The 18,586-nt window shown below is 37.9% G+C and overlaps 2 protein-coding genes across 2 annotated transcripts; both read left to right on the forward strand.

Annotated features, from left to right (window-relative positions):
- Positions 1 to 5,884: 5,884 nt before the first annotated feature.
- LOC133873825 (pentatricopeptide repeat-containing protein At2g32630) lies at positions 5,885 to 7,819 on the forward strand. The gene has a single exon (XM_062311599.1). The coding sequence runs from the start codon at positions 5,909 to 5,911 to the stop codon at positions 7,751 to 7,753; it is 1,845 nt and encodes a 614-aa protein (XP_062167583.1). The 5' UTR covers positions 5,885 to 5,908; the 3' UTR covers positions 7,754 to 7,819.
- A 3,867-nt stretch (positions 7,820 to 11,686) lies between these two features.
- Positions 11,687 to 16,399, forward strand: LOC133873113 (serine/threonine-protein kinase PCRK1-like). Its single transcript, XM_062310835.1, has 5 exons — positions 11,687 to 12,075; positions 12,837 to 13,219; positions 13,848 to 14,108; positions 14,397 to 14,519; positions 15,430 to 16,399. The coding sequence occupies exons 1-5, from the start codon at positions 12,036 to 12,038 to the stop codon at positions 15,943 to 15,945; spliced, it is 1,323 nt and encodes a 440-aa protein (XP_062166819.1). The 5' UTR covers positions 11,687 to 12,035; the 3' UTR covers positions 15,946 to 16,399.
- Positions 16,400 to 18,586: the final 2,187 nt, after the last annotated feature.

The raw sequence follows: 18,586 nt of genomic DNA on the forward strand, positions 1-18,586 counted from the left end.
GCCGTTTAAGGTTAGTAGTGGGAACGTCTTCCTTTTCGTCTTGCTTCTCCATATTTCTTTGTGAGTAATGTTTCTTGTACAACTCTTATACAACTTTTGCACAACTCTAACAATATTTTTTTAAGATCAACCATTGAATATTTATGATCCACATGTAGGAAAACAAATCCAATGGTTGATTATAAAAAAAAAAAAAAAAAAAAAAAATAGTTAGAGTTGTGCAAAAGTTGTGTAAGAGTTGTACAAGAAACATTACTTGGAATTGTCAAAGAAGAAAAAAACCCATCCTCCTTTGTTTGCGGAAGAGAGAGAGACACATTTGGTTACTCTTTATTCACTGAGATAGAAAATCAGAAACCCATTTCTTTCCATTATTTTTCAACAAATGCAAAGGAAACAAAGAAAGAGAGACCCATTTTTGTTCTCTTCATTCACTAGAAATAGGGAGAGAAAGAAACCTGAACTTTCAGCCCTTACAAACAAAACTTTCTCACATTAAGCTTCTTGCGTAGTACTTTGATGAGCATTGAGAAGAGAAAGAAATGGCGGATGGCGTGAAAAAAGCGTGACCCAGATCAAGAATGAGACTAAGTTTGACATTCGCTCGACCCCTGAGGTTTTAAGCGTAACCCAGGACCTTTTTGGGTCAATGGGTCCTGCAAGCACTACCAAGACTCAAACAAAGACCTAGCTCGATCAAGCTCAAACTAATATGGGCAAGAAGAATAATTATTGAAGGACAAGATAAGGTTGCTCATCAGGACAAGAAGACGAAGAGGAAGACATTCCCACTACCCTTAAACAACGTCAAAACAAGAAACCACAAGAAACGTTTGCTTTAGACAACTTTGAGTTAAAAACGACTATGTTTCAGTTAAAAGAAATTTGAAATAATCTGAACCGTTCATTAATTTACAGCAGATGTGTTGTAGTTTCACTGAAGCCGGATCATAACACTTATCTTGCAATGAATGACTAAGATCATTCCACGTCATGAGACAATTTCACCAATTTTCCCTTTTCTTCTCCGGTCGCCGCCCCCTCGCTCCTCCAATATAGTTGCCAGCTCCACCTTCTCTCTATTCCATGATCCACGACAAAAGAGAACCATTGTCGTTGCTTTCCGTGTGTAACACCTTAAAATTAACAAATGATTTAGTAATTAATTTGAAGTATTACTCGTAGCGCTCATAATTTAATTTGGAAGCTAGTGTTATCTAGAACAATAAATGTCATAATAAAATGTAGCAAGAAGTGAACTATTGATCTGAATTGAAAACTACTACCTTGATAGTGTCTCTTACTCAATTACAAACCATCGCCTTTAAAGGAAATACATAACCATCTAAAACAACGACCACATTCACACAACAACAACAATAACGATACACAGATAATACACCGATCAATGCCTCTACGAGGCCTTACTAAGCGACTCAAGTCCTTGCGAAAGAACTCTAATTCTAATATGCATCGCACTAGAACCTGTCAATATGTAAAACAATAATATTTTACATATAAAAAAGTAACTGCGCAAGTTCACGACTTAAAAATAAATCACCAACGAAACTTATAACCCATTCAGTGAGCTCGATTTCGTTGGAAATAAGTGTAATTAAGGATATTCATTTTCATAATTGTTATAAAGTTTTGAGTAATTCATACTTCGTAATCATTAGTAGTTTTCAATATATCCTCCATCTTGGCCTCCCAACCTGCGCTCCCCTCCTCCTCTGTTGTTGGCACTACCTTACTATTCAACAACCTGTCGTCCCTTCTCCCCAACTTCCCCTCCCCATTACAACATGCCGTAACCATGCCCAAGCTCAAGATTAAGAAGCTCAACAATTTAAATTTGTTGATGCATGTGAATAACTAGTAGTAATTATTTGAGAGCAGAAAGTGTAATTAGTAGAGGATTCTCCTAACGAGGTAGGTGTACGTAGTTGATTGAGTCATCTCCCTTAACATCAAAGCATAGTGAGATGAGTGACTCTTTTTTTAAAAAAATAATAATTAATTGGCTTTAAGCAAGGGAGGCATGGAGGGGAGAAATGGAAGATTCAAACTAATGACATCCTATTCATGATGTGTGGTTTTCAACCGATAGAGCTACTCTTTAGGATTAGATTAGTTGTAATCGACTTAATTCATCATTATATGCTTCACTTTAGAGATATAGATCTTAAAATATTAATTAAAAGATTAAATTCATAATTTTTTTCTATTTAATTTTTTAGGACAATTTATAATTTAACATAGTATTAAAGTAAGTACCGCATGTGCATGTAAGATATACATCTGATAGAAATCTTTTTGGCCATATTGAAAATTTGGTTACTTTTAATAAATCATCTTGAAGTTTGTTTACAGTAAGATTTTACAAGCAATAATCATTTGGAGATCGATCGTGCTCCAGCAGTGCCCATGTCATTTTTGCTTTTGATTTACATACTTCTAACTTTGCACCCTTCATCCCAATTCATAACAAAAAGCTTGGAAACAAGAATCTTGTTCCCCCAGTAGTAAAATGTAATTAGAGTGATCAAATCATGTAATTCTTACATTTTTTTTTTTCCTTTCCAAGATTGGTTTTATATACATAAACTAATTAGTTAAAGCTCGAAAACAAAATAGAAAGAAATTATTTGTAACAATATTTTTCATGCAATTTTTTTCCACTTTATTCATCCTTGCGCGCAATGGTGCTCTTCAGAATCACTGGAGGCGAGTTGAAACCAGAGATTGAAATGCCAGCTTCTGCAACCATTCTTGTATTGAAGGAGAGGATTAATGAGGTTTTGAACATGGAAGTTGCTAGGCAGACTCTCTCGTTTGGCAGTATGTTAATGGAAAATGATCGCATCATCGATTCTTATGGCTTCCCACAATTTGTAGTGCTTAGTTTAATTGTCAGACCGCTTTCTGGACAACCAAAAATCAACATCTTAGTGAAATCCTCCAGCAAGGTAGAACGCATTAGGGTGAGAGAAACGCAAAAGGTGGCTGAATTGAGAGAGAAAATTTCGAGGCGTTGGGGCATTTTAGTTAAGAAAATGACTCTTCTCCGCCTTTCCAAAGAAATGGATGACAATCTTCTGTTATCTGCATATTATATTAGTCGGGATTCTGAGGTGGAAGTCAAGGTCCACACTCAGCCTCGTTGATATTTGTTTAAATACTGTGATTTTCAGCAGTAACAAACCTTGATATTATAGGAAGAATAAGTTGAATTACGACGAGTATTTTGATGTGTTTTACCATTAGGTACTGAATAATTGTTTATGACAATATGACGTGATCGGTATTTGAATTTGGTAAAAGATATATGGTTAAATCCTTCACAAGTACATGGGGTTATGCCTAAAATAAAAAAGCTTCATCGGTTTCAAAAAGTGTCATGGGTGATATTTGTTTTTAATGAAAAAACCCAGTTGGTAATTCCGTCTGGCCTCCGTCCATTTTTTTGACGGCCGTCCATGTCACTCCCATTAAAATGATGACACATGTCCCGAATCCTATGTTGTAGTATATCACAGATGATACACAGGCTTTTACTGCCACGTAGAACAAATATAGAAGAAAAAATTGGGGGTGGTCGAACACCCCCATTTTGGCCATGGGGGTAGCCGGCCACCCCCAAAAGACCAAAGGGAAAAAAAAAATAAAAAATAAATAAATTTTGAGGGTTAACCTTTGGGATGGTTGAACCACCCTCAAGGGTCATGGAGTGGTTCGAGCCACCCCTTTGTCAAAATGGGAATATGAATGTTTTCTTCCTAATTTTTTTTTTAAATGTTTTTTTCCTAATAATTTCTCCGTCCTACGTGGCAGTAAAAGCATGTATATCATCTGTGATACACTGTCGCGACATAGGATTTGGGACAAGTGTCTGCATTTTAATGGGGGTGACGTGCACGACCTTTAAAAAATGGACGGAGGCCAGAAAGAAGTACCAACTGAGGTTTTTCATTCGAGACAGGTACCATCTATGACACTTTTTGAAACCAAAGCAGCTTTTGATTTCAGGCGTAACCACGAGTACATGTGAGATATTTAACCAAAAGATATAATTGAGCACACTTGATGGAGAAATGCACGTATACGTACACTTGCTAGACATGGTGCACTATCTTTTGGGGCCTCTAAAGAAATCTTAAAACCATGATATAACATGACAAAAATATAAAAGGAACTCTATGCTTGGCAATGAATTTCCAAAATATTTTCTTTGCCTCATTCTATATTATTTTTAATTACTTCAAATTTCTTGTGTCACTATTTTGTTACTTTAAAATTCAAATGGTCAAACTTCTTCCTATCAAATTGTTTTTTTTTCCTCTAAGAAAATTATCTATATTACATGAGTTAACATGACAAATAGGCCATATGTACCCCTTAATTGTCATTTGTCAAGGGAGTAAAAGTACTGGATCGATTTAGTGAAATGAATTTAATCAACTGAGTTACATGGTAGTTAAACTAAAGTATTGGTCCAAAAATATGGTAAGTTGTTAACTGCTCATCGTTCGTTCACCTGCCTGGTGAGGGTGATTCATTTCGTCAACGTGGTTTTGGCAACACTTGGGGGTTTAATGAAGCTTCAATCTCGCTCTCACAAAACAATCTCTCAAGTTTAATCCCGGCTTCAATATTCGTGACGGCATCGGTCCCCGGAGGCTACCTTGGTGACATCCAACCACCTCCTCTATGAGAGGATGGAAGGGGTATATATGTATCTCCCTTCCACCTTAGTGAGAATAGATCCTCTCTATTTCAAATGAAATGAAGAAGAGTCGGTAATTTATAAAACAAGGGGTAAATTTGGATAAAATTGTCATTTAATTTTTTTGAACAATTTTGCCCCTTATTTTATAACTAACCGACTCTTCTCAATTTTATTTGAAATGGAGATGATCATATTCTCCCTTAGTGAGGGTTGAGTAGTACATATTCTTTTCGCGGCCTCCACCAAACCCAGCAATCTTGTTGATTTTTTTTTTTTTTTTTTGGCGGGGGGGGGGGGGGGGGGGGGGGGGGGGGGTGGGGGTGTGTGTTAATTTGGTAACTTACACTTTATCCCTAATAATTATTAATTGCTACTCCAAACTTTAAATCGCTGTAACTCAAAACTAACCTCCGCTGAGGGCGGCTATGGAGGCGGTATTGAGTAATTCTCTAAATGGGCGGTATACGGTATCAAATGAGAATTGTTCGCATGACATAGGAAAATTATGAGTGCTAATTTCTCGTGCCTGACCAAACTAAGTTGAGCGGTTAATGGTTAAGCGAATAATTGAGATTATCGGTTCAACAATACTGAATCTAGGTGTGGCAATTCGTGTTGGTGTGTCGGGTTTGAGTCGAGACATGTGTACAAGATTATATAGGTCAATCATAACTCGACCCATTTAATTAAATGGATCAGACCCATCAAACTATAATTTACTAATTTTGTATTGAGTTAATATTGAGTTTATGGGTTATGTCAAAAATTATCCACTCTTTTGTCGAATTTGAATAGTATCAAAACATGAGTATAAAACTATATAGATCAATGTTAATTAAATTCATTTAATTAAACGAATTAGACTCTTTATTTCTATCAGGCTAATTTTGTTTTGAATTCTTGTCAAATTTATGAGTATATAAAAAATGAGAAATAATTAAAACACTCACACTACACAACAATGATACAATACCAAGGCACAATGGAGTGGAGTCCACACATGAATCCCACTCTATTATGCATTAATGTTGTGTTATTGTTATATAGTATGAGTGTAATGATCGCTTCTCATAAAAAATTGTGGGCACTTACTAAACCTCGTAAATACCCGCCAAAACCACTAAGGCAAATTACCTTAACCGACAAAGGAAAAATGTCACTTCATTTCTGTCACAGAAAATGTCCACCCAAAAGCTTTCCAAAACCTTAAAAAAAAATCTCCCCTCAAACCCTGCTTCGCTATCGAACCATGAAATCGCCGAAAAGATATCTGAAACCCTAATCAGCCCAGGCCTCAGACTCCTCCAGCGTGCACCATCCCTGCTCTCCAGTCTCAATTCCCACATAACTCACCTTGTTCTCTCAAACCCACATGTCCCACCCCGTTCTTGCTTGAGTTTCTTCAACTTTCTGCGAAGAAATGAATCTTTCACTTCACAAAAACCTGATCTTCGAGCCCATGTAACCCTCATTTGTAGGTTATATGGGGCTCGAAAGTTTGCAGAAATGAAGAATATGTTGAATTGTGTTGTGACTGACGATAATCTACGATGCCCAGTTTCGATTATTGTTTCGTTGATTGAGGGTGGGTGTAATGAGCCTAAATTTGTTGATAAATTGTGTGATATGCTAATGAGGGTTTACGCGGATAATAGAATGTTTGAAGAGGCTGTAGGGGTTTTTGATTATATGGAGAAGAATGGGCTTGAGATCGAGGAGAGGTCATGCTTTGTGCTTTTGCTCGCTTTCAAGAGGTGTGATCGGGTGGAGTCGTGTTTGGGGTTCTTTTGTCGAATGGTTGAGTCGGGCATTGAGATTACGGTTTATTCGATGACTAGTGTGATTGATGGGTTGTGTAAGAGAGGAGAGGTTGAAAGAGGTAGAGAATTGATGGGTGAAATGGTTGATAGAGGGATTAAACCAAATGTGATTACTTACAATACATTTCTAAATGCTTACGTTGAAAGAAAGGATTTTGTGGGTCTTAATGAGATCTTGAGCTTGATGGAGAAGGATCAAGTGGCATACAATGTGGCAACTTACACAATTTTAATTGAATGGTATGGGAGCTTTGGCAAGATAGAAGAGGCAGAGAGGTTCTTCGAGGAAATGAATAATAAGGGGATCGAACCAGATCTTCATGTTTATACTTCAATTATCAGCTGGTATTGTAGATTAGGAAATATTAAAAGAGCAGTTGCACTGTTTGATGAATTAACTGAGAGAGGCCTTGTTCCTAATGTTCAAACCTATGGGGCTCTAATTGATGGTTTATGCAAGGCTGGGCAGATGGAGGTGGCGGAAATGTTGGTGAATGAGATGCAAAGCAAAGGGCTTGACCTAAATGAAGTGATATTTAATACACTGATGGATGGGTTTTGCAAAAGAGGGATGATAGATGAAGCTCTAAGGCTGCAGGTCTTCATGGTAAAGAAAGGACTTGAGACTGATGTGTTTACTTATAACATAATTGCTAGTGGGTTGTGTAAATTAAATCGGCATGAAGAAGCAAAAAGAGTGTTATACACAATGGTAGAAAGGGGTGTCTCTCCAAACACAGTGACGTTGACTACCTTGATTGACATTTATTGCAAGGAAGGAAACTTTGGGGAAGCGAAGAGGGTGTTCAGTGAGATGGAGAAGGGAGAGAAACCAAATACAGTTACATACAATGCTTTAATTGATGGGTACAGCAAGAAAGGAAAGATGAAAGAAGCTCACAGGCTAAAAGATGAGATGGAAGATAAGGGGATAATGCCAGACACATATACATACACATCTCTTTTACATGGGGAAAGTGTTTATGGGAAGGTAGATGAGGCACTAAAACTGTTCGATGAAATGTCTTGCAAGGGTTTAGTTCAGACTGTAGTCACTTACACCGCTATGATATCAGGCTTGTCCAGGGAAGGGAGATCAGATGAAGCTTTTAGATTGTATGAGGAGATGAAAAAGTCGGGCCTAACACCTGATGATAGAGTCTATCATTCACTTGTGAGCAGCCTTCATAACGTCAGGCCTTAGCTTCAAGTGTTTTTGGTCCTTATTGCTCCAATACCGGTTGAGTGGATGCATAAACTGATTATACAATTTTTTGTGATGGTTTGTTAGATTTAATGGCCAGAAAATAGGAAACAAATTTTGGATTATAGTTGTTCCTGATGGGTTTGAGAAAAATGCAACAACATGGGAGTCTATTGTCTTCTTTGTGGTATTTCCATCTCCTGCCAAAAAAAAAATGAATAGTGTTTCCAGATAATTTCGCCCCTTTTGGCCAACCATTCCAATTTTTTTTTTTTTTAAAAAAAAGTTAAACTAAAAACATTTTAACTTTTTATATTACATTTTTATTACTATTTAAACAAAAAATTTATTTAAAAAATATTTTTTTCACTTTTCCTAACCAAAAATTTTAAACTTTGTATTATTATTATTTTTTTTTTTAAACTTCATACTACATCAATCACTCTTTATTATTATTCAAACAAAACTTTTATTACAAAATCGATTTACCGAACATACTAATGTTTTGTAAAGAAAATAAGGTATTGATGACATATATATATTTTTGAACAAAATAGCATGTGCTATCATTAATACTGCAAACGGCCCATAGGCTTTCAACTTAAAAGTAAGGGGCAGGACCCCCAACTCTCTAAGCCAAAATGATTTAACTTAATAAAACAGCTGTCTAAGCAGAAATACAAATTTTACAAGAAGGACACTTGAGTACCTCTTACAATAATGCTCATTCTCTACAGAAAGATGGCTGATCTAGCAATTAGCCAACAGATATTCCTATAAAATTTGATCCAAACACAAACAAGCTGAGACTAGAGAAACAAAAGAAAAACACAAAAAACACAGGCAAAAACCACCCAAAACAAGCTGCCGACTGTGGGGGAAAATGCCAAGATGCCAGACGGCGGCGCGTGAGGAACACACGCCGTCACTAGGTCCACCCAAACGGAGATCCGCCGCCGTATAATCGGTTGCCGCCAAGAACGGCCTAAAAAAGGCGGAGCGTGGCCCTCACGCACACCATAGAGTAGAGAGCTCCTAGGCGCGTGGGAGCCATGCGCTGATCACCGATGACCGACACTACCGGAGCTTGCGGCGGCAAGGGCGGAAGACGACGAGGAACGTGGCTGGGGGGCGCATGTCAGTCAAAAGTCGGCAGAGAAGTGTAGATCTGGCTTCCAAAATCAAAGAGAAATGTGAAAAAAAAAACAGGCCAAAAATCACCCCACCGACGACACGTTGTGATGTGAACCTGCAGGATGAAATCCTCTTTGAACCTACAATCAAATTGAAACCTACCCAAGAAAGCCAAAAATCAAGTCAAGAAGATCTAGACTCGTTGAAATCTTGTTTCAAGAACCTAAATTTGGTTAGAACCATAAAGGGTTTGCCTTTGATAAGTTCTTAGTTCAATCAAGAACAAGTAGAGAAAACTGAAAAAGTTTTCTAGGAAGAACAAAACTTCATTCACAATCAACTTGTCTAGTATATGCGTCTACAAGTCTTTTTAAAACCTCTCCATGAAACCCTAACCCTACTGAGGCCTACATGAATTAAAAGACATGGGCTGAACATCTTCAAGCCCAAAATATCATAAACTTCACTTCTATAGCTAATAAAAGAACTCCACTTAATAAAACAAATAGGTCTAAAGGGCTACAACCATAGAAACATAAAAATAGGCTCACATGCCTATACTTAGTGAAATAAAGAGTTTGCAAGAAACCACTAGGCTATGCCGCCCCCATCTGTTGCTTGTATCACATGAATTAAAGTCGGTTCTTCTTCTTTCAAGCCCATCTTGAATGTTGGAGTCTTGCTCGATAAATTTGCAAACTCGGCCCAAGTGGATTGCACCAATCCTTGCATTGCCTCTTTGATCTTCTTCGCCCTTGACTTTGTGATTGGCCCATCTGGAACTTGTAAGGGATCTTTAAGATTCGGCCTACCATGGGGCCCATCACGTTGGCTCAGTCACTCCTCCAAAGAGGACATCTTGAGATGAATAGTCCTGCCAAAACAAAAGAAAAAACAAAGAAATGCAAATAACAAGCCATCATAGTCCAAAAGGGTTAAGGGAACATCATCCACCACCGGATCTAGTCGGGGGGAACAAAAGCTCCACAACCTTAGAGGTTGGGAAAAAAATTAACTCCAACTGGACCAACACAGGGGGAGCAAAAAACACCTTGACTCCCGAGGAGCCAGAGAGAAATCACCACATAGAGGGGGAGCCCGGTGAAAACCATGCTCACATGGGGCTCTAGAGGAGAGAAACAAGAGAGAGAGAGACATTTTTTCCTAATTTCAATTGATCTGATTGGCTCAACTATCGAGAGCTTGATGACATATATGTACAGGGGGATCTGATTTGACGGTTTGAAGTTGAATTTGTTATCTTGACCTGGAGCTAGCTTCACGTACTCAATATTTGGAAATTTGGTTCCTAAGAGCTGTTCTTGTCAAAGATCGGTGAATTTCAGCAAGATAATAAGAATAATTAAAATTAAGTGGGCTCCTCTGTTACGCTGGCTAATTAAGTTAATTAAAGCAGATTATGAATAATTGAATGAAGAAAGTTTTGAAGAAGAATAATTAAAGCAACGTATGAATTGCTCTCTCTTTATCTCTTTATTTATTTATTTATTTTTTTTTTTTGTAGAAAATTAGATATCAGTTTTGATTAAGTTAATAGAATGAAGAAAGTTTATGTGAACCTCTAGGATGTTCCCTGGAAAGAACGTTTATTCTAACGGTCAAAGTATATTCTACAATTTGTAGAAATTTTGGTTTTGATTTAATTGGAAAAGATTATCAATCATAATAAATTTTTGATTTTTTCATCTAAATCTCTATATTCCTACGACTTCGATTCTAGCAAAATTTTCTTTTCATCCAAAATAAGATACTGTTAAACACATAAGAAATGTTATTTAATAGACTATTATATAACTGTTAGGGACGGAGTCAGAAGTTCTTATGAGTAAGGGCCGGTGGAAAAAAAAATTATTAACAAGGGCCAATAGGCTAAATTTTTAATTTTTTAACTTATATATATATATATATATATTATTTTGAGTTTTTTTTTTTTTAACCTAATTTTTTTTTTTTTCAAGGAAATTGGGGGGGGGCCATGGCCCCTGCCAGTCCCCCCTCCCTCCGTCTCTGATAACTGTCATACAATTGAGATAACATGACAGCGTAAAGCACGTGACTTAAGCCTTGTGAAGTTGTAGCCACCATGATCTTAGAATTTTGTAGCTTCATGTGGAGTACCACGTCTCTTCTGAAAATAATTCTCCGTGGAAACTTTCTAGAAACTGGAAGAAAAAGAAAGATTCAAAAAAGGATAATTGAACTCACATATGACTCATATGTTAATAAAATTCATTCAGACAATGACAGCTCTTAACACATTCGGTGGAACATTGTTACAATTTTAAAATCAACCATTAGATAGGTAAGATTCACACGTAGAAAACAGATCAATGATTAATTTTTCTTAAAAAAAAAAACAAATTGAAATTGTACGAAAATTATGTCTAAAATTATAAAACAATCATTTCTCTCACTAAAATACATCAATCTCTTAGTATAAATAGATCTAATTTATGTATAGTTGATCAATTTTTGGTGTTTTCCACAGTTTTTGACTAGTCGCACTAGGATTTGAACTCGCGGATTCGCGGAAATGATATGATTTTCTCTTCTCTATTCCTTTGGCAAGGTGCGTGATTTTTCGGTGTTTTTACCGAAGAAACTGTATCATCCACACAAATAATTAAAAACCAAGAAAATTGTAACGTAAACGAAATAACTAGAATGCTTGTTTAAATCTATAAAAGAAAAAAAGAAAAAGAAAAAAATGCTTGTTTAAAGGTTCCAAAATTCTTTCTAGATTCTAGATGACCTTGACTTAATGTTCGCCAAGTAAGACTCTCTCTCTCTGAGCTGCCCCAACAGGAATGGTTATCATTTTCAAAGACTTGATAGACCCATTCATACCTGGATTTGAAACTGGAACCGTCGAATAAATGAAGTTTTAATTAATACGTGTAATATATATTACAATTTCATAAGGTGGGTTTTTAATTTTGGTTGGTAAGCTGACCTCCAGCTGCCGTGTGAGGACCTTGTATTGATCAGGGAACGATTGAATGCCCCTTCTTGCCATGACCTTGTGAGGTCTTTTGGGCAGTGGACTTCTCTCAGAACAGGTCTTTTGAGACGCTGGACTGTTGGGTTTCTCTCAGAATTGCCAAGGAATGGGAATCTGTTGAAATATATGAGATTATTTTGTGGGATCATGTACTGGTGTATTCAAGGTGAGTTCTCTCTCACAAGTTCTGTTTTTTTTTTAAAAAAATTTTATTTGGGTCCAATTTCAACTGCCTGAAAATGGGAAATTTAGGTGAGCTATAATTTGGATTTTTGTTGGGTCTGTGACGAACACAATTCTAGAAAAAGGATTCGAGCTTTTTATGCCTTAATTATCGTAGGCCTCTTGCCAAAAACATACAGTAAGGGGGGGTTTCTTGGTGACCTTGAGGTATTGACGTATTATGGCTTCAGGCAACATATATTGGAATAGATGTGGAATATGTTTTCTTGATTTTATCTTCCTTGGCCTCTACTCTCTGGAAACTTGGCTGTTGAGAGTTGTTAAAGATAAGTGAATTTAAGCAAAAGAACAATTAAAACAAAGAGGGCTTCTATGTTATGCATGTTACTTAGCAGTCCACTTTTATTTATTTATTCTTTTGTTTTGGAGGAAACTAGATCCCAGTTTTGGTTTAATTTAATGGGGAAATACGCCGGGGTACTTCATGGGTTTAGACCTTCGTTTTAAACTTTCTGTAATTTCGATTCATTGCCTGTGTGTGTGTGTGTGTGTTTCAAACCTGCATGATCAGAGAGTAAAACTCAAGTTAAATTATGAAATATCTAGTGTGCAATTCATGACTCACTTTCCATGACTTCCAAGTTTTGCTTTGGTTGCTTACTGACATTGAGGCTCCCTTCTGCTTCTGGTTCTACAGTTAAGAGTATAATTGTTGTTTTTTGATTTTTTTTTTTTTTTGGTTAGGAGCTATGAAGTGTTTCACATTCTCTAGTGGAGACAAGAAGAACGAACCGAAGAGCCCAAAGTCAATATCGGTTCAGTCCAATTCTGCTTTTATTGAGGGTGAAGTGAGGAGTTCCTGGCCTGAATTAAATTCTCAGAATGCCTCAGACACTAGCACAGAGTCCTTAAGGAGGACCTCATTTCCTAGTTTGTCTCAAAAACCCAGCAATCTCAGAGTGTTTACAGTGTCCGAGCTGAAATCAGCCACTAAAAATTTCAGCCGCTCTGCTATGATTGGAGAGGGCGGGTTTGGGTGTGTTTATAAGGGATTGATCAAGGGAGCAGAAGATCCATCTGTAAAGATTGAAGTTGCAGTGAAACAACTTGGTAAAAGGGGATTGCAGGCAAGGCTTATTCCTCATGCCTTTTGGCATTGATAGTGACTAGAATTTACATGCTTATCATATCTAGTATCTTAGTGACACCTTATCTATATTGTGTGTTGTCATGGAGTTAAAAATAAGTAAATTTTTCCAGGTGTCTGTTTCTGTTGCTGCATTCTTAAAGCAATTCAACAATTTATCATAAATCCACTTATTGAGGAAATATTCATTGTTTTCTGATATTTTGACATCTAGATGCGTATACAACATATTCAGCAGCAAGTAGTTTTCAGCTGAAATAAGTTGATCACTTTCTAGTTAGTGTGGCCATTCCTGGGGCATGGTATGGCAGCCTGTGGCACCAGCCATGCCCTGGAAACTCATTGAATTTGGCATAAATATCCTAATTTTTCAAACCTATTTCCATTTGGTGATGTCATAGTCATACCAGTGAACTACGTCACTCTTATGTTTTACAGTAGTGACTATTGGCATGATGTATCTCTTTCTTGCAATCCTTGGTGAACTTGTTCTTCTGTTATAGGTGGCGCTGCAAATCTCTGAATTTAATCTGATAAACCTTATTTATATTTATTAAAAAGATTGTCTGCCTAACTAATATTTTCAAGGACACCCCTCTTTTTGGCAGGGGCACAAGGAATGGGTGACAGAAGTTAATGTTCTTGGGGTGGTTGAGCATCCTAACCTTGTCAAACTGGTGGGCTACTGTGCTGAGGATGATGAAAGAGGAATCCAGCGACTTCTGATATATCAATATATGCCTAATAGTAGTGTTGAACACCATTTATCCACTCGGTCAGAGACACCTCTTCCATGGGCTGTGAGATTGAGAATAGCCCAAGATGCTGCCCGTGGCTTAACATACCTACATGAAGAAATGGATTTTCAGGTAGTTGCCAAATTTTCTTTTTCATTTGATTATATATAAGGTTTGTTAGTATGTTCATTATAATGCATTGAAATTACATAGGTATTTAAGGTTTCACTGAAGCTAAATTTTTATTTCTTTATTTGATTTCTCATTGAAGGAGGAAAAGGAAGAAGGGAAGGGGGCTTTTTTTTCTTCTTTCTTTTTCTTTTTTTTCTCGGGAGGGGTTCTTTATGGTTGGTAATGCGAGTCCAACGTAATTTCCAGCATTTTGTTGACATGCTACTGACATTGTCCATTATGTTATAGATCATTTTCAGGGATTTCAAATCATCTAATATCCTACTGGATGAGCAGTGGAATGCAAAGCTATCAGACTTTGGATTGGCTAGGTTGGGCCCATCAGAAGGATTAACCCATGTCTCAACAGCGGTATGATCATACATACTACTTTATGACTAAATTCTATTCTTTGACTGCACACAGACTTCAAAATATAATATAATGTCACGAGAAACTCACATGGATGTGGGACCTATAATGTCTCAACTTCTTGTGGTTTACCTGAGAAATCTACCTCAAATTTTTTTCTAATTTCAGTTATGTGACATTAAATTAGAACCGTATTTGGTCTGTTTTACGTACTTGTTAACATAGGACTTTCTAATTGTAATGTTTTATTCTTGCGTTTTGTTTTGCTTTCCTGCTAGGCCTTTGAAATTGCACTAATGAGATGGTTTGAAACCATTGATCATCCTAATCTTTTAGCATGTAAATTTCTGAGAGACACATGTTAAAGATTGGGAACTTAACCCATATCTGATCTATACCACCTCCACCAAACTTCAGTTCCTGAGTAGCTGGATTTCAATTAATGGTCATGTAAAATTAGTCATCTCGGAAATCGTAACAATTTGGTCTGAGTAAGGCATTTGGATGACCCATAGAGATTGGATTATTCTATTTGTTATGGCACATGAAAATAAATTGATTGTGCTTGTGCTATTATTAAAATTACACACGGACATTTTGTTGTTTTGGTACTTGTTTTAACGGGGACATCAGGAATTTATTTTTCAATCTTTTTATGTTGCCTGCGCTTGGGGCTTCATTTAGTGCAAGTAGTCCAGTGTGGAGGATGCATTTTGCCTTCAGTGGTTTTATGTTAAGAAAATGATCTGATCCAACCTTTTGTTTTAGAAAATCAACACATGCTCTTTCAAAATAATATGAGAAACATAATAAAATTAATTTTTAAGAATTATTTTCTTCTGTCAGAATACCCAATACTCTAGCGCTTACCAATGATCCATTAGCATTCATGACTGGTTACTTTGATCAGGTTGTAGGAACATTGGGATATGCTGCTCCAGAATATATTCGAACTGGACGTCTCACGTCTAAGAGTGACGTATGGAGCTATGGGGTTTTCCTGTATGAACTCATCACAGGTAGGCGCCCGTTAGACCGAAATCGTCCCAAGAGTGAGCAGAAGCTCCTGGAATGGGTAAAGCCATTCCTATCAGATGTGAACAAATTCCAGCAAATATTGGACCCGAGGCTTAAAGGGAAATATCCCCTGAAGTCAGCACAAAAGCTTGCAATTGTAGCCAACCGATGCTTGGTCAGACACCCAAAGAATCGCCCGAAGATGAGTGAGGTATTGGAAATGGTGAATCGGATTGTGGAGGCATCAACGAATTCTGGAAGTCCTCAACTACCCTTGAAGAGTTTGGAAGTGGTGGAAAATTCTTCCGATACTGAAGCCAAGAATAAGAGAAGGATTGTGGATTTGAGAAATGGAGAAATTGGTTGGTTTACTCGGATATGGAAACCAAAACTCTTAAGGATACGCTGATTACAGTATCTTTGAGCAAACTAACTGGGTTGTTCTTGGGTGATCAGGTAAACTTGGATGAGCTTCTTTGAGGTCTTAAGATTCATTATGAATAGACACGGATAATTACTTTCTGTTCAATTCTGATACATGATACCCCTTCCGATTTTTTAACATGGATATGTAAAAGGCCGCTCTCATGTACCGGCAGGCTTCGGAGCTGTGGGAAGTTGTTACTTAATCGGGGTATTATAAATAGTATAAATAAGAATAAGCTTCTAAGGTGGTGCTAATTGCAGCGCCTCGGGCAAAAGAGGATTAGGCTAGTTCTTTTTGGTGTTTAGAGAAGCCTGAAAGAGATTGAGAATTTCTTGCTGAATCTGTATGTATAAACAGTGTAATTCAAGTTCTGTAACCATGTAAATGTGTTTGTATTGGAAACATTTTTTTTCTAGTTTTACACCTTTTTCTATTATACTCGCCTTCTGACATATATCTAATCAGTTAATACCAGCCATCTAGGAGGAAGTTGATCAAATACATGGACAAGAAAGTTAATGGAGAAAGAATACATACATGTGTTACGCATTTTGTTGAAATCTAAATGCAGATAATGTAGAATGACGTTTGTTGGGAAATAATACCATAGAGACTGGCCCATGCTGAAATTATGGGCCAGAGAGGTCTGCACAAGCCCATGAAGACTTTGTGATTACCTGAAGCTCATAAAGACCCGGTTTATATATAGACGTCTTTGGCTTGGTACACCAACCTCAGATAAAGAATATCGCGGGAATACCAAGAGGTCCAGGTTGGTTCGGGGACTGATGTCTCTCAGAACTACCAAATGGTTCAGGTTGATCCAGGGACAGATGCCTCTCGGGACTACTGAGAGGTCCAATTTGGTCCCGGGACAGATGTCTCCCGGGACTACTAAAAGGTCCAAGTTTGGTTCCGGGATAGATGTCTCTTGGGACTACCAAGAGGCTATCGAGATAGAATATATCGGGATCTTTATCCTGATTTACAAGAGGGATTTACGGGAAGAATGCACCCTGAAATCCCTGGGAAGGTTGTTGTGAGATCTCCACCCTGGATTCTTTGGGATAAGCCCTTATCCCAAGATCAACTCTTCTCCCACATGATCCGAGATAAGATCCCTATTCGAACTTGACTTAGGACTCCCAGGTTGAGCAAGACTCCAGGTTGAGCAGGACCCTAGGTTGAGCAGGATTCCTTTCCTATAAATATGCCCATAGCCTTATGATTTATTGTGCTTTGACTACTCCATACGTATTGTCTAGAGAAACTAACTTAGACATCAGAGTGACACCCCACCGGCACACTCAGCAAGCTTCTTTGTTTATTTTCACTGTCTTTGGAGAAAGCACCATCAAAGGCGTACAACACCAAACCAGAAACTACTAGCAGTTTGACGCTGTCTGTAGGAACGATATATCGTTTCTCATGAAAAGAAAATCTGCAATGGTGAATACGCGTTCTACTGATTCTATGGTTGGAAGAAACAGAATCCCTAAACAAAATGATGCGGATAGCCCTTTTGAACGATCAGACTGTCGAGATGTCAAAAAGCATGGGGACATTGACTAGGCAAAATGCTGCTCTGCTGCTCCAAATCCAGGAGCATTCCAACACGGCTCCGCGATGAAATTTCCGAGAGGGAAGAAGATACTGAACACAGATCCAGAGCAATGGGCGAAAGAGCCATGAAGAAGAAGATGCCCGGGTGGAAGACAACCACTAGGAGAACAACCTCAAAAAACAGATGCTGAAAGATCTCGAAGAAAGAGAAATGGAGAGATGTTGTGATTGATTTGAAGAAGAAGTACGACCTCATCACACAGGAGAAAGGTTAAGACTTCTTTAGTAGACAATTTGCTACAAGGAATTGCCTCTCCTTTTACTGATCAGGTGACTAAGTTCCACCTCTCGGAGAAGTTCAAAGTCCCTAGTATAGTAACCTTCACCAGGCTTGAAAATCTAACTAAGCATCAGGAGAACTACCGAGCCCATTTTTTCCTTCACGTTACGCTCAATAAAGTAGCTTGCTAGGCTTTCCATCTTATTTTGACTAGGAATGCCCGAGATTGGTTCAAGAAGCTTCCCATGAACTTCGTTAACAACTTCGACGCCCTAGGAGGAAGTTCCTAACTCAGTTCATGGTGGGGCGAAGATGTAAGAAGGCCTTAGGTTAGAGCATCGGCATCAAACTCGGCAGTTTAAACATTTCACCAAATTTTGGTGAAACTTCTCAAAAACTCCTCTGCATCAAGCTCTCCATCGTTTCACCAAAATACTTATTGTTAGAATCCTTCTCCATATTTAACGCCCATCGACCTCGCGCTATTCCATTTTTTATTATTATTTTTCATTCTCGCGCCTTTCTTCACTTTCCTTCGTCACTTTCCTCCCGCAAGATCTCTCTACCAAGGGAAATCAGCTGCAAGTCTTCAACTCCCAACGAACCCCTCCAGCGCAAACCCAAAGCCCTAGACCCCTCTAATTCAAAGCCCTACCATTGCCACTCCTCTACCAATGGGATCTACACCAAGCGCCCTTGCCTCTCCGACCGTGCCACCTCGTTTTCCCTCTTCGACGCCACTACCATCGACATGTCCAAGCTCACCCTCATCGAAGACGA

This window comes from Alnus glutinosa, chromosome 7 (genome assembly GCF_958979055.1).
Source record: "Alnus glutinosa chromosome 7, dhAlnGlut1.1, whole genome shotgun sequence".
Classification (NCBI taxonomy): domain Eukaryota; kingdom Viridiplantae; phylum Streptophyta; class Magnoliopsida; order Fagales; family Betulaceae; genus Alnus; species Alnus glutinosa.